Genomic DNA, 26,590 nt, shown 5'->3' on the forward strand with positions numbered 1-26,590 from the left:
GTGCACCTGTCTGATTCTTGCTTTGGAAGCTTCCTCTCAGGGGTGTACTCCACCCTGTGAGGTGTGGGGTGTCAGACTGCCCCTAGTGGGGGACGTCTCCCAGTTAGGCTACTCAGGGGTCAGTGACCCACTTGAGCAGGCAGACTGCCCCTTCTCAGATCTCAACCTCCGTGTTTGGAGATCCATTGCTCTCTTCAAAGCTGTCAGACAGAATCATTCGCGTCTGGACAGGCCTCTGCTGCTTTAGCTGAGCCCTGTCCCCAGAGGCGGAGTCTACAGAGACAGGCAGGTTTCCTTGAGCTGCTGTGAGCTCCACCCAGTTCGAGCTTCCCAGCGGCTTTATTTACCTACTTAAGCCTCAGCGATGGCGGGCACCCCTCCCCCAGCCTCGCTGCTGCCTTGCGGTTAGATTGCCGCAGACTGCTGTGTTAGCAAGGAGGGAGGCTCCGTGGGCGTGGGACCCTCCCGGCCAGGTGTGGGATATAATCTCCGGTGTGCCGGTGTTACAGCGCAGTATTGGGGTGGGAGTTACCCGATTTTCCAGGTGTTGTGTGTCTCAGTTCCCCTGGCTAGGAAAAGGGACTCCCTTCCCCCTCGTGCTTTCCAGGTGAGGCGATGCCTCGCCCTGCTTCAGCTCCCGCTGGTCGGGCTGCAGCAGCTGACCAGCACCGATTGTCCGGCACTCCCGAATGAGATGACCCCAGTACCTCAGTTGAAAATGCAGAAATCACCGGTCTTCTGTGTCGCTCGCGCTGGGAGATGGAGACTGAAGCTGTTCCTATTCGGCCATCTTGCTCAGCCCCTGGTTGATTTTAATCGAACTTTCTATTCCACTACTGCTCAGCTCATAATATGTGAAATAAAATAGCCATTTTAACTACGATAGATTATCACTAGAGTAAAAGGGCACAGTAGTAATCCTTCACATGTATCATTCATCCAGCAAATTCAAGAAAATAAGTGTCACAAAATCTACAAGGTAAGGTCCAAATGATAGAGTCATGAGTGAACCTCTTAGGCTTTTCCAGAAAATTCTGGTCTTCTACCAGACTAGAAAAAACAAACTAATGAAAAACAACAAAACCCAGCAAATTAGGGGTGAGAGGGAATTGCTAAAGAGAAGCCCAATGACAGCATGACAAACGATGACAGACAAGGAGAGTAAAAGAGAAACTATAAAAAAGATATGCAGGAGTTTAACATGTTTTAATGAAGAGACAGACACCGTATCACAATTATTAGAACACCATTCATTAAATTATGTTTATAATAATGACCCAGTCTTATAACAAAAAGACTTTATTTCTCTTCTCCCTGTTTAAAAACTCAAGAGAGTGAATATGGTAGTTCAGAAATATTTTCATCTAAGATGAAAACTTATGATAAGTAAAGTTTTATTGCTCAAAAGAGTATACACTTTAGCTTTCCAGAATGACTGATATCCCAAAATATCTTAGAAGTGAAAGTATAGTGGCAACTGGGGAATCTTCATACGTCTTCATACCAAATTATGCAAAACAACTAGGGACTATACAATTAAAGATTAAGCATTTATTTTTATGGCCAAGAAAATTAAAATGCCAAGAAAAAAATGCCTGGAAATATATTCTTGCTATTGTCTTTTATTTACTTCAAAATATTTCTAATATTTAATTTATTCAAAAGTGTAGTTATTTGTATTTTCATATATAAAAGCTTCTGAGGTAAACCGGTTGTGTGTGTGTGTATGTGTGTGTGTGTGTGTGTGTGTTTTAGATTTTAAACCAGTAATATCAACCCACAAGTATTGCTCTTCAGCAATAAATACAGCTTTAATTTTAAAATATAGCTTTAATTTGACTTAAAGTTCCTTAAAGTTTAGTTTGATCTAAATTTTAAAAATGCAGTGCTAGACTTCCAATTCTGACCAAGATGAAGTAAGCCCACTATAACCTTCTCTCCTGATTATTACAGCTACAATCACTGGACAAAATTTTAAAAGAAACTCCCTCAGAACTCCTAAAAGTAAACAAAAGCAGGCAGATTGAGGATGGCAGTCAGAATTTGAAGTGACCATATATGGGTGAGTTTCCCAGTCTTCCTCCATTTCTCTTAAGACTTTGACCCAAGGCTGGATCCATCTCATGGAACTATGGAGTGGTACATTGCAGGCTAAAACTGCAATAACAGCCGGCAATCCCAACAGTGTGAGAGTAAATCCTGAGTCAGTTTCAGTCTCTGTCTCTCACTTCCACTTTTCTGTCAATGGTGGCTCCAGTTGCAGAGCTATGCTGCAGTGACAATAGAACAACTAAAATAAACTCTAACGGAAACCCTATATTTCTGACTAGAGGACCAGGAAAAGTGACCCTTGCAGGCTGTACAGTGAGTGGAGAATCATGGAGAGGAAAGAGTTGAGGAAGGGGATCCTTTAATACTGGGCATCAACCTGTAGAAAGCTTAAGCTCCTCCTTGAGTTGCTCATGAGTGGGACAGATTCAAAATAGATAGCAAAGGCTTTGGAAATAGAATTGACATTGAAACCACCACCCAAATGGTACTAGTGTGAGGACAGACCCAAAATAACACAGCAAAGGATTTCAAAACTGAAATGACTTGCTGACAGAAGTTAAAAAAAAAAAAAAAAAAAAAAGGATTTGCAGTTGAATCTGGCATAGTTGATTGCCTGCTAACTGTATTCTGCCAAATCAATATTCTCAAGAGGATGCCAACAAATAATATTCAAAATACCCAAAATAGAGTTTAAACACACTCAACAGGAGTTGACAACACCTATAATGACCCAGATGTTGGAATTGTATCAAAAGGTGTTAAAACAGTTACTATAACTATGCTCCCTTAGATGAAAATAATCATCTTGAAAAAGAGTAAGCTGTGAGAAGTTCTCAGCAGAGTAATAGAGCCTACAAAATAATACTAAATGGAAATTATAGAGTTGAAAATTCATTATCTGAAATTTTTTAAAGGCACCATCTGTGCTCAGTAGCAGAATTGTGAAGACAGTGGAAACAGTGAACATTAAGATAAATCAACACAAATTATTTAATCTGATGAACAGAGAGGAAAAAAAATATGTAGAAACGTGAACAGAACCTTAAGTCCTATGGGATGATGTAAAAATAGTATTCATGTCACCGAAATCCCAGAAGGACAGGAGAGAGATTGTTGTAGAAAAAAATATTTGAAGAAATAATGGCTCAAAACTTCTCAAATTTTACAAAAGATGAAAATTTACAGATTCAAGATCAAGGAGCTTGGAATAATATAAAATCAAATAAAATTATGCCTAGGCACTTAGTAGTCCAACTGCTGAAAGCCAGAGGTAACAAAAACTATTGAAAATAGCCATAGAAAAACAGCATATACATAGAAAAACAAGGATATGAATGACTGAATTTTTCTCATGAGAAATCATGGAGATGTAAAACAGTGGAAAAACATCTTTAAATGAAAAAAAAAAGTCAACCCAGATTCCTATCGTCCATGAAAATATGTATCAGAAATGATGACATAAAGACATTCTCAGATTTAAAAATCCTAAGAAAAATTTTCACAAACAGATCTATTCTTAAAAATATTAAAGTAAGTTCTTCAGGCTGAATGGAAATGATAGCAGGAGAAAATTTGAGTTTCAGGAGCAAAAAAAGGACAAAACTAAATGGTAAATTCTGGGTAAATATTCTTCTATTTTTGTCTTCTTAAGTTCCTTAAAATATGTATGACAGTTGAAAGTAAAAACGATAACATTGTCTATCAGGGTTTCTAATACATAGAGATGTACTTTGTACGATGACCAAAACACAAAGAGGGTAGGGGAAAGGGACCTAGATAGTTGTCATTGAGGTTGTAAAATATTAACTGTGTAAAAAGAAAAAATGGAAATATACATTGTAATCCTTAAAACAATCACTTAATATATGCAAAAAAATTAGCAAAAAAAAAAAAAAATTAAAACAGAATACCAAAAAGTATTCAGAAAGTCCAAAAGAAGTTGGAAAAAAGAGATCAATGTCAGAGGGACAAACAGAAAACAACAAATAAAATGGTATACCTATATCCTACCTTATCAGTAATTACATTAAATGTAGCAGTATAAAGAACCTAATTAAAAGACATCGTCATATTGGATTAAATAACCAAACTATATGTTTTATAAAAGAAATACATTTTATATATAAAGACATAGGGTAAAATACAATATAGAAAGTGATATACTATGGTACAGCAATCAAAACAAAGCTGTAGTATATATATTGGTGTCTGGCAAAGTAGAATGCAGAGCAAGGAGTAGTACCAGGAATAAAGAGAGGCATTACATAACTAAAGAATAAAGGGTCAATTTGCCAAAAAGATGTAACAATACTACATGTATATGTGCCTAACAACAGATCTTCAAAATACATAAAGCAAAAAGTTGGCTGGGCCTGGTGGCTAACACCAGTAATCCTAGCACTTTGGGAGGCCAAGGAGGGCAGATCACTTGAGGCCAGGAGTTCAAGACCAGCCTGGCCAACATGGTGAAACCCTGTCTCTACTAAAAATACAAAAATTAGCTAGGTATGTTGATGGATGCCTATAATCCCAGCTACTCAGGAGGCATGATAATTGCTTGAACCCAGGAAATGGAAGTTGCAGAGAGCCAAGTTTATGCCACTGCACTCCAGCCTGTGTGATGGAGTGAGACTATGTTTCAAACAAACAAACAAACACCTAAAGCAAAAACTTCCAGAACTGAAAATAAAAATAGACAAATCCACAGTTATAGATGGAGATTACAGCATTTCTCTTTTAGTAATTGATAGAAAAAGTTGTGAGGAAGTCAGTAAGGATGTAGAAAGCCTGGAAAATACTATCAAACAACATGACCTAATTGACGTTTTTAGAAATGACCACCCAACAGCAGAATATACATTCCTTTCAAGTGTTCATGGAACAGTCACCAAGAGAAATCATTTTCTGAGACATAAAACAAATTTAAAAAAATTTTAAAGAATTGACATGATAAAAAGTATGTTCTCTAATCATAATGAAATTACACTAAAAATTAATAACAGAAAGATATCTGGAAATGCCCTAAATATTTTAAACAATAAACAAGAGAAATTGGAAAATATTTTGAACTGAATGATAATTAAAATATACTTTATCAAAATTTTTAGAATGTAACCAAAGCAATACTTAGAAGTAAATTTAACATTAATTGCTTGTATTTAGAAAAGAAGAAAGGTCTCAGATAAACAGTATAAGCTTCCATCTCAAGGAACTAGGAAAAGAAATATAAATTAAATCCAAACAAATCCAAATGAAGAGACTAGTAAATATAAGATCAGATCAACTTCACTGATCATCAGAGAAATACAAATAAAATTGCAGTGAGATACCATTTCAATCCAGTCAAAATGGCTATTTTTAAAAATTCAAAAAATAACAGATATTGGTGAGAATGTGGAGAAGATGAGACACTTACATGCTATTGGTAGGAATGCAAGTAAATTAGTTCAACCTCTGATATAGTTTGGCTGTGTCCCCATGAAAATCTCACCTTGAATTACAGTTCCCATAATCCCCATGTGTTGTGGGAGGGACCCTGTGGGAGGTAATTGAATCATGGGGTGGTATCCCGCATGCTATTTTCATGATAGTGAGCAAACTCTCACAAGATCTGATGGTCTTCTAAGGAACTTCCCTCTTCAGTTGGTTCTCATTCTTTTCTTTCTTGCCATCATGTGAAGGACACGTTTGCTTCCCCTTCTGTCATGACTGTAAGTTTTGAGGCCTCCCCAGTCATGTGGAATTATGAGTCACTTAAAACTCTTTCATTAATAAATTACCCAGTCTCAAGCAATTCTTTATAGCAGCATGAGAACAGACTAATACAGTAAATTGGTACTGCAAGTGGGGCACTGCTATAAGGATACCCAAAAATGTGGAAGCAACTTTGGAACTGAGTAACAAGCAGAGGTTGGAACAGTTTGCATGGCTCGAAGAAGACGAGAAAATGTGAGATAATTTGTAACTTCCTAGAGACTTGAAGGGCTCAGAAGACAGAAAGATGTAGGGAAGTTTGGAACTTCCTAGAGACTTGTCAAATGGCTTTGACCAAAATGCTGATAGTGATATGGACAATGAAGTCCAGGCTGAGGTGGTCTCAGATGAAGATGAGAAACTTGTTGGAAATGGGGGTAAAGGTCGCTCTTGCTATACAAAAAAACTGGTGGTATTTTACCCCTTACCTAAAGATCTGTGAAACTTTGAACTTGAGAGAGATGATTTAGGGTATACGCTGCAAGACATTTCTAAGTGACAAAGTGTTCAAGAGGAAGCAGAGCATAAAAGTTTGGAAAATGTACAGCCTGATGATGCAGTGAAAAAGAAAATTACATTTTCTGGTGAGAAATTCAAGCCAGCTGCAGACATTGGCATAAGTAATGAGGAGCCAAATGCTAATCACCAAGACAATGGAGAAAACGTCTCCAGGACACTTCAGAGGTCTTCACAGCAGCCCACCTATCAGAGGTGCAGGGGCCTACAAAGAAAAAATGGTTTCATGGGTCAGGCCCTGGGCCTTGCTACTTTGTGCAGTCGGGACTTGGTGCCCTGCATTCCAGCCATGGCTAAAAAGAGCCAACATACAGCTCAGGCCATTGCTTCAAGGGATGCAAAGCCACCTAAACCTTGGTGGCTTACACATGTTGTTGGTCCTGCAGGTGCACGTAAGTCAAGAATTGAGGTTTGGGAACCTCCACCTAGATTTCAGAGGATGTATGAAAATGCCTGGATGTCACTGCAGACATTTGCTTCATGGGTGGAGCCCTCATGGAGAACCTCTGCTAGGGCAGTGTGGAAGGGACATGTGGGTTTGGAGCCCCCGCACAGAGAGTAGAGCTGTGGGAAGAGGACCACTGTCCTTGACACAAGAATGGCCGATCAACTGACACTTTGCACCATGAGCCTGGAAAAGACATGTACACTTAGCACCAGTCTGTGAAATCAGCTGGGATAGGGGCTGTATCCTGCAAATCCACAAGATTGGAGCTGCCCAAGCCCCTTGAAGCCCATCCCTTGCATCAGCATAAACTGAATTTGGGACATGGAGTCAAAGGAGATCATTTTGGAACTTTAAGTTTTAATGACTACCCTGTTGGATTTTGAACTTGCATGGGGCCTATAGCCCATTTATTTTGGCCAATTTCTCCCATTTAGAATGGTGTATTTACCCAATGCCTGTACTCCCACTGTATCTAGGAAGTAACTAACTTGCTTTTGATGTTACAAGCTCATAGGTGGAAGTGACTTGCCTTGTCTCAGATGAGACTTTTGACTTGGACTTTTGGGTTAATGCTGGAATGAGTTAAGACTTTGGGGGATTTTTGGAAGGGTATAATTGTGTTTTGAAATGTGAGGCCATGAGATTTGGGAGGGACCAGAGATGGAATGATATGGTTTGGCTGTGTCCCCACCAAAATCTCAACTTGAAATATACCTCCCAGAATTCCCACATGTTGTGGAAGGGACCAATGGGAGACAATTGACTCATGGGGGTAGTTTCTCCCATGCTATTCTTATGATAATGAGTAAGTTCTCATGAGATGTTATGGTTTTATAAGGGGCTTCCACTTTTCTTGGCTATCATTATTCTCTTTCCTGCCACCATGTGAAGATGAACATGTTTACTTTCCCTTCTGCCATGATTGTAAGTTTCCTGAAGCCTCCCCAGCCATGCAGAACTATTAGTCAATTAAACCTCTTTCCTCTTTAAGTTACCCAGTCTTGGAAAGTTCTTTATAGCAGTATGAGAATGGACTAATACAACCCCTGTGAAAAGCAGTATGGAGATTTCTCAAAAAACTAAAACTAGAACTATTATTTGACACAGTAATATCACCACTGGGTATCTACCCAAAGAAAAATATTGTTTTATCTAAAATATACCTTGACTCATATATATATATTTCAGCTCTATTCATAATAACAAAGACATGGAATCAATCTAAGTGTCTATCAACAGTGGATTAGACAACAAAGATGTGGTACATATACAACATGAAATACTCCATAGCCATAAATAAGAATGAAATCATATTCTTTGCAACAACATGGATGCAACAACATATTCTTTGCAACAACATGGATGGGATAATGGAGGCCATTATCCCAAGTGGTTAACACAAAAACAGAAAGTCAAATAACACATGTTTTCATTTATAAGTGGAAGCTAAACAATAGGTACATGTGGACATAAAGATGGAAACAATAGACAATGATTACTCCAAAAGTGGGGAGGGAGGGAGGCAGTCAAGATTTGGAAAACTACCTATTGGGTACTATGTTCACTATTTGGGTGATGGGTTCACCAGAAGTGCAAACCCCAGCATCATCCAATATACCCAAGTAAGAAACCTTCATATATACCTCCTGAATCGAAAAGTAAAAAAAAAAAAATAATAATAATAAAATAAAGGTTGAGATTAAATTTAGTGGTCACTGAAATTTAAGAATTAAGAAAAAAATTGTACAAGCACTTAAAAAGGTGAGAAAAGTCACCTGTAGAGAGGGAAAACAGATGCCAATTTGTTAATAAAATGACAGAAGGCAGAAAACGAGGGTTGCAGAGTGTTGTAGGAAAATAAATATGTCCGGTAAATAGAATGGTGGACAAAATCAAACCAAATAACCTCTCAGTGATGTGGAATCTGTGACATCAAAAGACTAACAATGAGCACTGGATCCACCATATCTCCTGTGATAAATATTGTGTCCCTTGTACATTGTATCTGGCACATTGAAGGCACTCAATAAATACTTATTGAACAAAAAATAGAGAGTAGAAATCAGTGAAAATGAAGACAGAAAAACAATAGACAAAACTAATGAAACTAAAATCTAGTTCTTTTAAATGATCAATAACAGTGATCTTTTAAAAGATCAGTAAATAAATGCTAAATAAAGAAGAACAATTTACCAATACCAAGAAGAAAAAAGGTACATCACCCCAGACCCTACAGACACTAAAACAATAATAATAAACAATAAACTATTAATAAACAACTTTATACCTTTGAATTCAACAATGTAGATGAAATGGAGCAATTCCTTGAAAGACACAAAGTATCAAAACTCACTCGATAATAAATAGATTATCTGAATAATATTGAAATGTAATTTGTACTTCAAAACATTCCCACAAAGAAAACTCCATGTTCAGATGGTTTTGCTAGTGATTTCTAAGAAAGATTTAAATAAAACTATTAGCAATTCCATGTGATTTCTTCTAGAATACATAAATGAAGGAAATACTTCCTAACTTATTACCCTGGTACTAAAACCAAGTACAGTGCAAGAAAAGAAAACCACATACAAATATCCCTCACAAAAATAGACTAAAACATTCTTAACCAAATATTTAAACATTTAATCAAATTATATATAAACAGCATAATACATCACTACCAAGTGAGGTTTCCTCCAGGAAGAGAAGGCTGGTTTAACATTTGAAAATCAATCAGCATAATTTACCATTTCAAAAGATTAAGGAATAAAAACTGTACAATCATTTCAATAGATGCAAGAAAAAACATTTAATAAAATTCAATATCCATTAGTGGTAACAATAATAATAGTAATAATAAAAACTCAGTTTAATAAACATAAAAGGGAACTTCTTTTGCCTGGTGAGAGGCATGTATGAAAAACCTGTAGTGAACATCATACTTAATGGTGAAAGATTTAACGCTTTCCCTCCAAACTTGAGAATAAGGCAAGAATGTCTACTCTCGTAGCTCTTATTAAAACATCATGCTTTATGTACTAGCCAGTTCATTTAGGCCAAGATAGAAAAATGAAAGGAATGCGTATCAGAAAACAAGAAATAAACTTGTCCCTGTTTGTGGACATGATTGTGTAGAAAGTACCAAACAATCAACTGGAAGTAGTAAGTTAGTTTAGCAAAGTTGCAGAATACAACTTCAATATACCAAAATCAATTGTATGTTAATAAACTAGCACTGAACAATTGGAAATGTTAAAAAAAAATACAATTTACAGTAATACCCCCCCCCAAAAAAAACAGAAAATATTTAGGTGTTTATTTAACAGAGTATGTACTGGATCTGTTTTCTGAAAACTATAAATCTCTAGTAAAAGAAATCAAACAAGATATAAATAATTAGCAAAAGATAAGCCACAAGTGGAGAAACATTGGAAATCATATTTCTGATGAAGGGTTTGTATCCAGAATATATAATGAACCCTTAATATTCAATAATAAGTAAACAAACAACACAATTAAAAATTATGGGAAATATTTGAGTAAAACACTTCCACAAAGAATTGGTGGATAAGTATACAAAAAGATGTTCAACAACATTTGTTACTAGAGAAATGCAAATTAAAACCACAACAATAATATTCAATTACACACCTAGGTAATGGCTAATTTTTAAAAAATGACTGTAATAAATGTCGATGAGGAAGTGAAAGAAATAAATCTTTCACTGAATGTTTTTCAGTGCATTTGAGAATACAAATTTGTACAGCCGATTTTGAAAACAGGTTAACAACTTATGAAGTTAAACATACATTTACCTTACCATCCAGAAATTTCATTCCTAGGTATTTACTCAAGAGAAATTAAAACTTACTTGCACACAGAAACCTGTGTACAAATGTTCTTAACAGATTTATTCATAACAGCCAAGAACTCAAAACAGATTCAGTGTCCTTCAATGGATGAATTAACTGTGGTACATTAATATGATGAAGTACGACTTTAAAAGAAAAAGGGACAAACTACTGATGACACACAGCAACACATGTTTATCTCAAATGCTCTATGCTAAATAAAAGAAACTGGCTGAAAAGTCTACATGTTGATTCCATTTATATGGTAGTCTACAGAAGTCAAAATTATAGAAACAGTGGTTGCCAGGAGCTGGGGTGGCTGGAAGGCTTGCTAATGAAGCAGCATAGGGAAACTTTTGGGAGTGAAAAAACTATTCTGTGTCTTGATTTTGGTGATGGTTTGATGACTATATACATTTCTCTTAACTCATAAAGCTGTACATGAAAAAGAGTGAATTTTATTGTATGTAAGTTTAGAAGTGAATAATAACAATGGATAAAAAGTACAATATTAATATAGACATGTTGACCAAAATAAGATATTCAATGTGTTATGTTTAACTTGCTCAACACTTTGTAAACAAAAACATCAATGGCTTATCCAAGATGCACATTTTTAATATTGGAAAGAATGTGTTATATTTGAATTGATGATGATTTGATGATGATTTATGGACTTGTCCTATTTTTATTTATTTGCTTATTTATTTAGAGACAGGGTTTTGTTCTGTCACCCAGGCTGGAGTGCAGTGGTACAATCATAGCTCACTGTAACCTCAAACTCCTGGGTTCAAGAGACCCTACTACCTGAACCTCCTGAATAGCTAGGTCTACTGGCACGTGCCACCATGCTGCATTAATTAAAATTAAAAAAATAAAAATTGTAGAGGTGGGGGTCTCACCATGCTGCCCAGGCTGGTTTCAAACTCCTGGTCTCAAAAGATCCTCCTGCCTCAGCCTCCAAATGTGTCATCCCATTTAGAATATCTTGTTTTCCAGTAATGAATAATTATAAGTAAATTTTTTAGTACTTTTCAAATGTTTTAATTAGCGGGGGCATTAGTAAGGCATTGAGCTGGTTTTAAGCATGGCATCGAATCTGTAAGAACAGTGTTACATCATATAGGAATTTATCTCAAATGTTTCCATGTGAAAATATAGCCTTAGCTATCTGAAATACCTAAGGAAGCAGTCATTCTTAGAAGCTGTATGTTTCAGGTACTTTCAAAGCAACAAATCTAAAAAATTATACTCATTGTTCAGCTTGTTTGAATAGAACATACTAAGCATGATTTAATATTTTTTCAATGTCTTAGAATCTTCATCAAAATACTGAATCTTAAACCTGAGTAGAACCTGAAAAATTTCATATCTGAATATGATATGTAAACTTAAGAGCCTAGTTATACTAAAAATATAGGTATATTACAACTATAACATGCTTTACAACTTAAGACAAACGAGTTCATGTATCATAAGGTATTTGTAGCAACCAGAGTGATAGACAAGATGACTTGTACAATCCAACATTTTACAGATTTGGTAATGGGTATTCATGGAAATTAAGTGATTTACCAATTATCAGCAATGAAGCTAAGCATAAAACCAAGGTTGTCTTATTCCTGTGGGTGGGCATGTGCTGAATGGGTAGCACAATATAGAATATTGGGGGTAAAACTAAATGAATTGTTACTTCAGCACTCAATCCCTTAATTCAGTCACCATCCCCACCACAACCCAACAGACTTCAATTTCCAGGGAACCGATGCTTTGTCATTTTGTCTTCCACATAAATAAAAAACCCAACTTTAAAAGATATTATTTTTAAAACTCTGTTTATTTTTATTATTTTGTTGCAAATGATTAAGAAACTTGGCTGTGCAGTCATTCAATATCTTGCCACTTCAGAGGCCAAGATAACTAGGGTGGATGAAGGTAATGATAAATTATCTTGCTCAAATGGGGTCATCTAGTTGTTGTAAAGAATTAACTTCCTATAATATAGTAGATCTTTTGAGCAAAGTGGCCTTGCTGCTGTTGTTTCTGAATTTAAAGGGAAAACTAAAAGGTCCCTGCATTGTCTATTGTCAGAATTGCAGTATCCAGAAATCTGTTTAGTACTCAGTCATCTTTATTTGGCTATTGGTATCAATGGGGAAGGACCTGGTGTGTTTTGTAGGTTGATATCACACTTAGATAAATGTAAGAGTTGCAGCCAGCTAATGGGAAAACATGGGGCAGATTTTATCATACTTGGTGATCACTTACATCTTGTACTTTAGACTTTTTGCAGTAGGTACAGCCCTGCAGAGGAGGATCAGAGTGCTGATTGTACATTAATGATTTGAAGTTCACCATTGTCCTCAGAACCCATTTCAAAGTACCTTGCTTCTAAATCCATACCAGCTTCTAAATACCAGAAATATTTCTGGTATTTGACCTCTGTCTTCTGACTCTTCTCCTGACTGCAGCTGAATCATTTAGGAAAAGAAACCCCAAACTGCTCTGAAATCTGGCAGCCATGATAGTTTAAAAAAAAAATTGCTTTAATGGATATTGTTCCTGCTCACTTGTCTACGCATCCTTGAAAATTTCGTTCGGCTTAGGCTTACACATTAGGGCACTGAATGAGATCCCCTTCAGAAAGTCAGTAGAAGTCTTTGCTTCTGATGTTTCAGAGAGAAACTTTACTCTCATGTTTCCTGGTGCTTGCCTACATCTGATTTTCTCTCATCAGATCTCTTAACATTAGATAGGAGATAGATAAGATAGATGCTTGTGTGGGCAAGAAAGAAAGTCAGGTGTACCGACTGCACTGGATGACTGGGTGACTGCTTACTTTCCTTATTAGAGAGCTTTATTGTTCAAAGCATTCAGAGAAAGATGTTATTTCCATGTCAATGTACTCGGTTATTTCCATACACACTATGCTAGAAAAATTTCTGTATAGTTTGGCTTGAAGAGCTTTGTTGTTGCTCTTTTCTTTTCTTTCTTTTTTCTTTTCTTCTTCCCCTTTTCCTTCCTTCCTCCCTCCCTTCCTTCCTTCCTTCCTTCCTTCCTTCCTTCCTTCCTTCCTTCCTTCCTTCTTCCTTTCTTTTCTTTTCTTTCCTCTTTTTTCTTTTTTGAGACTGTTTCTGTCACCCAGGCTGGAGTACAGTGGTGTGATTTCGGCTCACTGCAACCTCCACATCCGGGGCTCAAGCAATCCTCCTACCTCAGCCTCCCAAGTAGCTGGGACCACAGGCTCACACCACCATGCCCAACTAATGTTGCTGTTTTCTTAATTTTGAGGAGACACTTTTCTTGGAAAAGATGTGGTATTTTTTCTGTCAGCTTTTGGGATTAACAAGTTTAGTGTGACAGCTTTTAACAAGAACCCAAAATTGACTTAATCTAATCACAAGGATTCTTTATTAAATGCACTACTAGAATTTATCATTTTTAAAGAAGAGTTTGACCTGACTTTTATTCTTTAAATTCACAGAGTTGTATACCTTTAATATTAAACATTTTATCTATTGGCAGGAAAGATAAAACATTTTTCTAACTTATCTTGTCAAATTGTGATGATGTCAATTTAATTAAAAGGTACATAGTTTTAACATGGTTATTTTTAGTAAAATGCACATAATTTAAAATTTTTGTGTATATTCTATGTTTATTAAAATAATTATTTTGGGTAGTATTCCCTAAAGCACAGAAATGTTCACAGTCACTAAACCTTCTTTTTTATATTTAAGCTCTAAAGAGAGGTTTTGTTTTAACATATAAGAAGAATCCCTTTATCCAAGAGGAAAAATAAAAGCACCCTTTTGTTCCAGAGCAGAGCTTCTGGCTATAAGACATATGCCAGATGTCTTGCTTGACAAAGAACAGTGAGTGTCCCTGTTGATAATTGATCACGTATGGCTACCACCATCTCTGACTTTACTAGCCATAAATATTTATTTCAGTGAAATTACCTTTTTTTCCTCCATGTATTAACACTAACCAGATAAAGACTTTCCTCTTTTTTGTTCTGTGTTTTTTTTTTTTCTTTAAAGTTGGTACATTATCTGAACAAATTCAATAAGTGTTTGCACTATGCATATTTGTAATTGAGAAGCTGTCTCCCTTTAGCACACAAATTATTGCCCACTACTGGAGATTAATTCACTCACAGAAGTCTTACAGCTTGGAAGCACTGAAATTGTATAAAAAACATAGGAGTACAAATTCTACACATACCAAATTTTTATTCCAATTTTCAGAGTATCTTCTTTTATTTTTAGATGAATCTACGTTCTGTATTTACTGTAGAACAACAAAGGATTTTACAGCGTTATTATGAAAATGGAATGACAAATCAAAGTAAAAATTGCTTTCAGCTCATATTACAGTGTGCACAGGAGACTAAGCTGGACTTCAGTGTAGTCAGGGTAAGTATTGAGGTATTACACTCAAATTTAAAGCTTCTTATTACAAGTGATATTTGCTTAATATGAGAAAAATACTCAGGGTATGAAGTCACTAATTTTATAAACGGCTTCACTTCCCTGGTATAACAATACTGTTTTAAAAATAAATAGGACTAATCTTTCAGTTTGTATTTGTTTCTATAAATACCTTGAAAACACAGAAACCCTTGCAGTGTAAATATCTTTTTAAAATCTTAGCTTTTTAAACTAATACATACATTTAAGATTCATTGTTGATCTTATGCTCTTTAAACCCCAAATTAATGTAGATGTAATCCCCAAAAATGATATCAGTAAAACAGGGCATTTATCAAGAGAATACTCTAGGTGACTTATTTTTCATTGTATTTGAATTTTTCATCAGGCATTTGGTCTGCTGTATAAATACTTTCTAAGTAAAATGCATGCATTTTGATGGGTAGGCAAGTAAGGGACAAGGAATCCTAAGGGAATAAATTTTTCTTTATCAGAATCATAGTTATTCAGCTGTAAAAGTCAGAGCTGCTACATTCTTGAAAGGTAATGAGAAGGTGATTGAGAGGAGGCAAGAGATAAATCTAACAGAACTGGTCGCGGATTTTATTGAATGCATAGGAACTTTTATGTCTGTTTGAAAATGTTACAAATCCTCTTGGTGTGAAACCTTAGTGATTGAAAGATTAGCAACTTTCTCCTACTTGGCATTCATTAGGCTAATTTAGGAAAGAGAAAGGATGTCTGTTCTTAAGTTTATTTTGCTTTCGATGTACCTTCAAAGACCCTAAAGATAAGTATATCTTAATAATTATTCAGAATATGTGTTTCTTAAAGACTACAATATTTATTCGCCTTCAAATAGGGAATTATGCCACCAATTCTAGACAAAAATATCCAGGATATCTGTTTCTTTTTTTTCTTTTTTTTTTTTTTTTTGAAACGGAGTTTCGCTCTTGTTGCCCAGGCTGGAGTGCAGTGGCGTGATCTCAGCTCTCTGCAGCCTCCACCTCCTGGGTTCAAGTGATTCTCCTGCCTCAGCCTCCCGAGTAGCTGGAATTACAGGTGCCCGCCACCACACCTGGCTAATTCTTTGTAGTTTTAGTAAAGACGGGGTTTCGCCATGTTGGACAGGTTGGTCTCGAACTCCTGACCTCAGATGAACCGCCTGCCTCGGCTTCCCAAAGTGCTGGGATCACAGGGTGAGCCACCGCGCCTGGTCCAGGATATCTGTTTCTTATTTTCTGAGACCAGTCATCATACTCAGATTTGTTTAAGAACCAGAAATATCTCCTATTAACAGCTCTAAATGGCTTATTTGAAATATCTTTACTAAGCCACAGAGCAAAATGTCTAACTGTATTAGAAAATATAACATAAAAATGTATTATATTTTAAGTTGATGAGATTGCAGTTAACAAGTGCTTCTTTCTTTATCCTGCAGTAATTTCCTCTGCTTTTTTTTTCTTTTATCTTGTCATTACCTTAAAGTGAAAACCCTTGCCAGGCAGCTGCATTGTGAAAATCTTTCATATTGTGAAGTCTTTCATATTTCCAACGTGTTATTGCAATCTTCCCCTCATAACTTACTTTATTGTGATTGAATATTGAGAGTGTTGAAATACAGAGATTTATATTTATGCTCAAAATGGTGTGAAAATCTAAAACAAACAATGGGAATGAAATATATAATTTCTTAGAATATAGATTATCAGTAAAATGTTAACATGTTACAAAAAAGTGTAAAAAATGGATTCATTCCCTCCATTCCAATGTAAATTTTACAGAAATTCAGTCTTCCTAATCTAAATCCCAACACAATTTTGATGGCTTTTCCAGTTAAAGGGCAAAAGGAATTTTTTTGTAGACTCATCACTCTACACCCCACCCCCTTCCCCGGATACTTTGCTAGGGTTATATGTTCTACTTGAAAGAGATCTTTATTATTATTAATAAAGTATTCATTGCATTTTTCTTTTAAAAAATCCTTAAGTCCCACTGTATTAAGAACTTGATCTCAATATAAAGAAAACTTAAAAAGTTAAAACATCAAGCAAAAATAAATATACTGGGGTAAAAAAACAAGAAAACAAAGAAAGAGATACGAAAAAAAAGGGAAAGAAGTTTAGAGACAGTGAATTTCAAAGAGAGAACTGAAACATAAATTTATGGACACTAAAGATTAATGACCGAATGACTTTTCTTTCTTTATTTCCTGTGTAATATCACTTTATTAGTTCCTAAACCCAAATTCTCATCATATCAATTTTGTCTGACACATCTATTAAGATGTAACATAAATGAGAATCATTTACATCTTATAAGCTTTGGTATATTTTGATAATAATTGATAACTGAACAAATTTTAGTAAAACTTAATTCAGCTTTTGGGAAAACTCAGGCAATGTATTTTCTTTATTTTCATTTTAAAAGGAAATATTTCTTATATACCTTCCTATTTATACACTTTCCTACTTTTGTCAACTGAGAATGTGGAAAATAATTGAACCCTTACTTTTTGACTCAGGGTTTTCACTATGGAAATCAATTATTATACTGTGCCACAAAATAATAATACTCACAACTTGGTAAGGCATATGAATTTTTTTTTTCCTTAAATTAAAGGACGCCAGACTGCTATTTAGTGATTTCTCACATTACTTCTGTTTTGTGTTCCTTTTCTTTTCCCTTTAGTGAGCAACGTTTAGTGAACAATTTTAGTGTTGGTACTCTCGGGGTGCCTGTCAACAGCAACCTCTATCACTAATATCCCTTCTATTTTGCAATTTCTAATTTGTTGTTGACAGTTGGTTTTAAGGTTAGGTGTTGTAGTGAAGTACATGGATCTCATGACATCTATGTTGGTTGTGTTCTGGACAAGGGAGGTTGCTAGGTTGCTATATAGCTATTTCTCATGTATATGGATATTATTCTACTGCATTTTACTTTTTGATGGGTACATTATATAAATATCTATTAAGCTACATAAGAAACTATATATAATATGCATATGTATGTATAAACTATACAGCTTTATAAGTAAGCCATAAATTTGCAATGCACTAAAATCACTCTTAAACTTCCTGAGTTAAGGTAGACATTGTGTGAAGAGAACACAGTAGGTTATGTTGTGTGCATGTGTTTTTCTTTTTTTAAGTGGCCCAGAGCTGCCCTCCAGATGTCATAGTTCTTGAATTCAAATTTTATAATTTTACTGTGCTTTCCCATTAAATTTTTTAATGTAATGCTTTTCTATTTTTGTAAAGATTATGTACAAATACGTTATGCTTCTCACAGACTATTTTTACTTAAAAAGCCATAATGTGGCAACTTATTTTGAATATTTGTAAAATTCAACTTTTAACATTTTAGTTTTAAATATTTCTCTAGTATACAATTTAAAACCTTTTAGTTTTTCTCCCCTGTCTCCTGTGACATTTATATTTGTACATCTTTCTGCTTATCATTCTCACTCCTGCTGTTTCATGAAAGTCAGAGTGAGTTTAAAATTCCCACTGCCTCATGTGAAGTAAAGTGGAACACTACTTTACTTTGTGGAACATTTTCTTTATGGGAGAAACAATAATTATAAAAATAAAATGGCCAATAGAGATGACTATTTTCAGGAGTTTCTAACCACTACATGTAGGGTAGTGGAAAGTTTAATGTGCTTTCAGGCAAGGTAGAATTGACGGAATCTTTGCTCTCTCACTTGCCCCTAGAATATCCTTCCACAAGTTATTTATTATTTCTGAACCTCAGTTTCTTCATTTACACAATTAGAAAAATAACACCTACCAAAGGAGGATTTTTATACATATGTATATGTATAACACTCTATATAGATAGATCTATTATAGATCCTTTATTATAGATCCTTTATAGATTATTATAGATTCTTTATACTTTATTTTATTTTATTTTATTTTTTTCTTTTACCTGTATGTACACCTTGGTTCCAAGGAAAATGAAAATCTATCAATCTATCTATCTATTTATCTATCTATCTATCTACCTATCTATCTATCTCTCTATCTATCTCTCTATCTATCTATAGAGAGATCACATAATGGGGATTCAATACATATTAGCTTTTATTTACAGTATTACAGCAACACTAATGTTGTATATAATTTTAAATTGTATAAGATGTACAGTAAACATTGAAAATTTGACAGTTTATGTGATCTTCAAAAACACATCCATATAAAAGTTAAAGAAATATACTCTGAACCATGTTTGTTCAAGGCTAGTTCATTTCATGTTTTCATTTATTCATTTCTTTTGATCCTTTTTTAGGAAAATTTTTGGTGGAGACTGAGTCCCACTATATTGCCCAGGCTGGTCTCAAAATGTTGGCCTCAAGAGATCCTCCTGCCTTGGCTTCCCAAAGTGCTGGGGTTACAGGCATGGGCCACTGGGCCTGGCCTGTTTAATTCTTAATAGATTAATGTGCTTTGGTGTTTATAATATGGTATGCATTTTGGAATCATTATAAAATTTAGTAATCACATTACAGAATATATTTCTTATTGTATAATTTTAGATCCGTGACTCAGAAAAATAATACTAAGATAATTATAATAAATTACTTACATTAAAATATGTATTTTGCAATTAAATCCTAAATGTCAACCACTAGTATTTTTATTAATCTTATTCTGTTTAGAAAATATCTATTTATTGTATGAAATTTGGTAAGTAGAGAAAAATGTAAAGAAGACAATAACTACCATAAATTAATGACAAACTGAAAACAAAATTTGCAACTTATAACAAATAATTATTACTATCTTTAGTAGAAAATTACTCTTACAAATCAATTTAAAAAGGTAAACACCTCAATATAAAAATAGGTAAAGGTAATGGATAGGGAATTCTATGAAAGTAATATTGTAACCATAGAAATTCATATCAAAGCAGCAGTTATACACTTTTTATTTATTCCTGGACTAGTAAAGACTATAAAAAGATAATGCAAACTCTTGGTGAGGGTGTGAGGAAACCAGAACTCTTTCATTGGAGGGCACTTTGAAAATGTTAGAGCCTAGCAATTTTTCTTTTAGTATTACATTCTAATGGAGCAGCAGTACAAAGTTGCATCTACAATGAGGTATATGGCAATATGATTTATAATAAAGAATATTTCAAAAACTATAAATATCTGATAGTATGAAATTAAGCAAGTTATGATATATTTATAAAATGGAAGTTGATGAGCCTAAAGATTGCAATTGTGTATTTGTTTAACAATACTATGAGCATTTCTTAATGCCATTAAATAGCCTACCTTTAGTATGTTCTTAATTTTTCAGTATTATAAATAAATACATGATGAACATCATTGCATATAAACTTTATCTACATTTGTAGGTTATTTTTAGGATAAATTACCATAAATATGTTTACTATGTCAAAGTGTATAAACGTTTTTAAGTTTCTTGATACATATTAGTTGGATGTGTTATGAGGAGAGAAACAATAATACACTTTGTTCTCAAAGTTTGAAGGTATTTATTAAGTATGAGTCCCTGATCATCTTTGTCTTTATACTTTAGTTAGCTTTTCTGTTATGTTATCTTTTTCTTTTACCTTTATGTACACCTTGGTTCCAAGACAAATGAAAATATAATGTATCATGTAAAATTTGTTTTTTCTTAGTTTGTTTTAAAATTTTTTTTTTTATAATACCATGTTTTATCCTTCCAGACGTGGGTTGGCAATAAGAGAAGAAAGATGAGTAGTAAGAACTCTGAATCTGGAACAGCAACAACAGGAACCTCTTTGTCAGCTCCAGACATTACAGTCAGAAATGTGGTTAATATTACTCGACCCTCAAGCCAGCAGTCTTCTTGGGCATCTGCCAATAATGATGTCATTGTGACTGGTATATACAGTCCAGCCAGTTCATCAAGTAGGCAAGGAACAAACAAACATACAGACACACAAATTACAGAAGCACATAAAATCCCTATGCAGAAAACAGCCACTAAAAATGATACTGAGTTTCAGTTGCACATTCCTGTTCAAAGACAAGTAGCACACTGTAAAAATGCTTCCCTACTCCTAGGTGAAAAAACAATTATTTTGTCAAGACAGACCAGTGTGCTAAATGCTGGAAACTCAGTATTCAATCACACAAAGAAAAACTATGGAAACTCTTCAGTACAAGCTTCTGAAATGACAGTACCTCAAAAATCTTCTGTGTGCCACCGACCTTGTAAAATTGAACCAGTTGGGATTCAAAGGTCATATAAGCCTGAACACACAGGTCCAGCATTACATAACTTATGTGGGCAAAAGCCAACTATTAGAGACCCTTACTGTAGAACACAAAACTTGGAAATCCGTGAAGTGTTTTCATTGGCAGTTAGCGATTACCCCCAGAGAATTCTGGGAGGAAATGCCCCACAGAAGCCTAGCTCAGCAGAAGGAAATTGTTTGTCCATTGCAATGGAGACTGGAGATGCTGAGGATGAATATGCCAGAGAGGAAGAGCTGGCATCGATGAGAGCACAGATACCAAGCTATTCGAGATTTTATGAAAGTGGCAGTTCCCTTCGAGCTGAGAACCAAAGTACAACCTTGCCTGGACCAGGAAGAAATATGCCAAATTCACAAATGGTGAATATTAGAGATATGTCAGACAGTGTACTGTACCAAAACAGAAACTACCATTTGACACCACGGACCTCATTACATACAGCATCTAGTACAATGTACAGTAATACAAATCCATTACGGAGTAATTTTTCTTCTCATTTTGCATCATCAAACCAATTGAGATTATCACAAAACCAAAACAATTACCAGGTAATGTGTAAATTTATTTTATAAAGGTTTTAAAAATTGTGTTTGTATACAGTTAGATTTGGGACCTGGATCACTTAACTCGTATATTGAAGTAATGTGAGATTTTTACTACAAAGTGGTGGTTTGGGGATAACTCCTTGAAGAATCTTGTGCTTTGTTTCTCATGTTTTTAAATGATGAGGTCTTTTTTTCAGGAATATAGTCATTTTTATGGTATGACAGTTTTTGCCTGACATTTGAAATGATTTTGTTCAGGAAATGGGAGCTTAATGGGTAGTATGGAACTTCCCACTGCTAAAATAGAGTTAAATTGGTCAGGCTCATGCTCTTGAAAATAGATTATTCCTATAATGGTTTTCAGTTGCATTTTGGGGAGCTGTCACTAGATGAGTGGTGGCTTCCCTGGTACATACCCAGGCAAGTCAATCATTTCTTTAGGTGCTGATGGCTGAGAAGTCAGAGGCTATGGTAACTCAACCAACTGCTTTTTATAAATGTAAATGCTTTATTAAAACATTAAGTGAGACAGTAGTCAAATAGTCATTTAAAAAGTTTATAGGGAAAAGACATATTCAGAGTAAGAATTATTGCAATTTTAGACCTATGTGCAAAATAGTTGTTATTTATTTACTGTTTCATATATTCAATTGTTCAGGTATGCTTCAAATAATCACATTAACAGTGAGGTATAAGCCTACCTCAGAACATCTCTTAACCTATAGATAATTCCCTCTGAAAAATCTGCTTTAGAGAATTTGAATAGCAGAGCTTGAACAGTTGCCATTTTTCCTTACTACTGGCTAGAACTTCTTCTCTTTTCTTTTCCTTTTTTTTTTTTTTTTTTTTAGACGGAGTCTCACTCTGTTACCCAGGCTGGAGTGCAGTGATGTGATCTTGGCTCACTGCAACCTCTGCTCCCCGGTTCAAGCAATTCTCCTGCCTCAACCTCCCGAGTAGCTGGGACTACAGGCATGTGCCACCACGCCCAGCTAATTTTTGTATTTTTATTAGAGATTGGATTTCACCATGTTGACCAGACTGGTCTTGACCTCCTGACCTCAGGTGATCTGTCCACCTCGGCCTCCCAAAGTGCTGGGATTACAGGCGTAAGCCACTGGGCCCAGCCTAGCACTTCCTATCTTTTCAACCACAATACTTAAGATTTGTCTGGATTTAAGATGCTTCCAGGCTGTTCTGAACCAGTTTAAGGAACCATCTTCTTTTAGCTCCCTCCATCTTACAGCTCTCTGCTTGAAAATAAAAAGCAATAACACAGTATAGGAAGTATCCCTCTATCAACTGGTCATAACACAAGAACTCCATCATCATCATTAATAGTCATTCTTTATTGACAACTGACTCATTTTTATGTGCTTGTTCTTTAAAGAAGCATGCTTAGAGTAACATTGAATCATACCATCAATATCCTCTACACATTTCTCCTTCATCCACCTACTCTTTTGCACGTCTTTACCCCTTCAGTGTTGTTCTTAATAATAGTAATAACAATAACACTTACCATTTGTTGAGGGCTGACCATGTGCTGGGACCTTTGGTCACTTTATATAACTAAATTCATTTAATCTTCATGATGATCTGGACAGATAGGCATTTTATCCATATTTCAATTGCTTGCCTAGGATTACATAGCTAGTAAATGACAAAATCAGAATTTCAACTCAGAAATGTATTATTTATTGTATTTTCTACTTTACCATACAGCATAACTATTTCAAGTGTATTTGACTTACTGGGAGGTCTGAGAATGCAAGGTTTAATTTTATTTTTTTTTTAAATCCACCACTTCCTAAACGATAATTTAACCTGTGATTTTACCTTTACATACTCTACTTTTTTCTGACAGAGCTTTTGAAGAAACAATTTTTTAAAATAAAATAACCTGCTTTTATTTTATTTATTGCAACAAAATTTAGCAACTATTGTAAGAATGGTAATCTTCTTAAAAGAAAGGCAACCTGACATAACAATTTAGAGTATAAGCTTAGAGCATGGACAAACCTGGATTCAAATTCAAGCTCTGCCATTTTCTGCTTGTGAACAGATAAGAAGGTATAGTATAGCCAGTGGCTTATCCTCTTGTGTAACAGTTTCTTTATTTGTATAATGTGGTTACTAATTCCTACTTCACAGGAATCTAGTGACAGGAAACGAAAAAAAAAAAAAAAAATCTATGCAAGGCTCTTTGTGCCTTTCCTGGCACATAAACTTCTTAAACATACGAACTAATAGTTGGAAAGTTAATGAAACTCTGCTAGTCTATGTCTCATTTACGTTCCATTTCAAGTAAAATTTTGCACAGACCACAATTATCAGAAGTTATTTGAGAAATAAATAAAATGTATTACTGGCTGAAAGAAGACTGGCAGTAAGCTATCACCTTCATTACAACCATTAAAAGCCCATTGTTATACTATATCAGACCTGTGTAAGCCAACCTGACTTGAGAGAATATGGTGGAGAAGCCCTGGGGAATCATTTAACCTCAACTCTTTGTTCAGTTAGTTAATATTTGGAAAATCAAGTCAGCATGGAGAAGTGGAATCCATGGAGTTTTAGCCTCCAAGGTGTTGCTGAAGCTCTATCACCAACACTCGTGGATCAGAACTTAGAATAGAATCCGTGGTCATTTTGTCAACTTTCTATTATCATTATTATTATTATACTTTAAGTTCTGAGGTACATGTGCAGAATGTGCAGGTTTGTTACATAGGTATACACTTGCCATGGTGCTTTGCTTCACCCATCAAACCATCATCTACATTAGGTATTTCTCCTAATGCTATCCCTCCCCTAGCCCCCCACCCCTCAATGGGCCCCAGTGTGAGATGTTCCCCTCCCTGCGTCCATGTGTTCTCATTGTACACCTCCCACATAAGAGTGAGAACACGCAGTGTTTGGTTTTTTTGTTCTTGTGTTTGCTGAGAATGATGGTTTCCAGCTTCATCCATGCTCCTGCAAAGGACATGAACTAATCCTTTTTTATGGCTGCATAGTATTCCATGGTGTATATGTGCTACATTTTCTTTATCCATTCTATCATTGATGGAAACTTGGGTGGTTCCAAGTCTTAGCTATTGTGAATAATGCTGCAATAAATATACATGTGCATGTGTCTTTAGAGTAGAATGATTTATAATCCTTTGGGTATATACCCAGTAATGGGATTGCTGGGTCAAATGGTATTTCTGGTTCTAGATCCTTGAGGATTCGCCACACTGACTTCCACAATGGTTGAACTAATTTAAAATCCCAGCAACAGTATAAAAGCGTTCCTATTTCTCCACATCCTCTCTAGCATCTGTTGTTTCCTGACTTTTTAATGATCACCATTCTAACCGGCATGAGATGGTATCTCATTGTGGTTTTGATTTGCATTTCTCCAATGACCAGTGATGATGAGCCTTTTTTCATATGTTTGTTGGCTGCATAAATGTCTTCTTTTGAGAAGTGCATGTTCATATCTTTTGCCCACTTTTTGATGAGATTTTTTTTTTTCTTGTAAATATGTTTAAGTTCTTTGTAGATTCTGGATATTAGACCTTTGTCAGATGAATAGATTGCAAAAATTTTCTCCCATACTGTAGGTTGCATGTTCACTCTAATGATAGTTTCTTTTGCTGTGCAGAAGCTCTTTAGTTTAATTAGATCACATTTGTCAATTTTGGCTTTTGTTCCCATTGCTTTTGGTGTTTGAGTCATGAAGTCTTTGCCCATGCCTATGTCCTGAATGGTATTGCCTGGGTTTTGTTCTAGGATTTTTATGGTTTTAGGTCTTACATTTAAGTCTTTAATCCATCTTGAGTTAATTTTTGTATAAGGTGTAAAGAAGTTCAATTTCAATTTTCTACATATGGCTAGCCAGTTTTCCCAGCACCATTTATTAAATAGGGAATGCATTCCCCTTTGCTTGTTTTTGTCAGGTTTGTCGAAGATCAGATGGTTGTAGATGTGAGGTGTTATTTCTGAGGCCTCTGTTCTGTTCCATTTGTCTATATATCTGTTTTAGTACCAGTACTATGTTGTCTTTGTTACTGTAGCCTTTTAGTGTAGTTTGAAGTCAGATAGTGTGATGCCTCCAGCCTTGTTCTTTTTGCTTAGGATTGTCTTGGCTATGCAGGCTCTCTTTTGGTTCCTTATGAAATTTAAAGTAGTTTTTTTCTAATTCTGTGAATAAAGTGGATAGTAGCTTGATGGGGATAGCATTGAATCTATAAATTACTTTGGGCAGTATGGCCATTTTCACAATATTGATTCTTCCTATCCGTGAGCATGGAATGTTTTTTCGTTTATTTGTGTCCTGTCTTATTTCCTTGAGCAGTGGTTTGTAGTTCTCCATTTTGTCAACATTCTTGCTATGAAACTGTAAGAAAACAAACAATTCTCTTGGGTTTCTCACCCTGAAAGTATACAGCAGAGATAGTTGCCTCTTTTCTGTGTTACAACACTTATCTTCAAGCTGAGATACTATTTCTGGAGGATAGTATACTACTAAGCTATTTAGAAAATTGAGTACAAATTAAAGAAATCCTAAAGGATACTAAGAAGTTAAAATCAGCTCTCTTTAGGAGCCTCTTGGGAATATAATATTAAGGGTTGAAGTGGTATTAAGGAAACCAGCAGGATGTGACTATAGCAAGATACTATGAACAATCAAGTTCCATTTCAAAAACTCTCCAGGCTAACCTCACTCATGGAGTCAGATTACA

General features: G+C 35.2%; 1 protein-coding gene across 3 annotated transcripts in view; it reads left to right on the top strand.

Moving 5' to 3' along the window:
- The window catches only part of HDX (highly divergent homeobox), a 206,675-nt gene that overhangs the window by 22,369 nt on the left and 157,716 nt on the right, over nt 1-26,590 (top strand). The window contains exons 2-4 of one of the 3 annotated variants that reach the window (XM_023202826.2): nt 1,954-2,062; nt 14,892-15,038; nt 20,760-21,863. In XM_023202826.2, the coding sequence (XP_023058594.1) occupies nt 14,892-15,038; nt 20,760-21,863 (1,251 nt within the window). In that variant the 5' untranslated portion in view covers nt 1,954-2,062. The remainder of the gene's footprint in view (nt 1-1,953; nt 2,063-14,891; nt 15,039-20,759; nt 21,864-26,590) is intronic. The other 2 variants (XM_023202828.2, XM_023202827.2) reach the window with 2 other exon arrangements.

This window comes from Piliocolobus tephrosceles, chromosome 12 (genome assembly GCF_002776525.5).
Source record: "Piliocolobus tephrosceles isolate RC106 chromosome 12, ASM277652v3, whole genome shotgun sequence".
NCBI lineage: Eukaryota > Metazoa > Chordata > Mammalia > Primates > Cercopithecidae > Piliocolobus > Piliocolobus tephrosceles.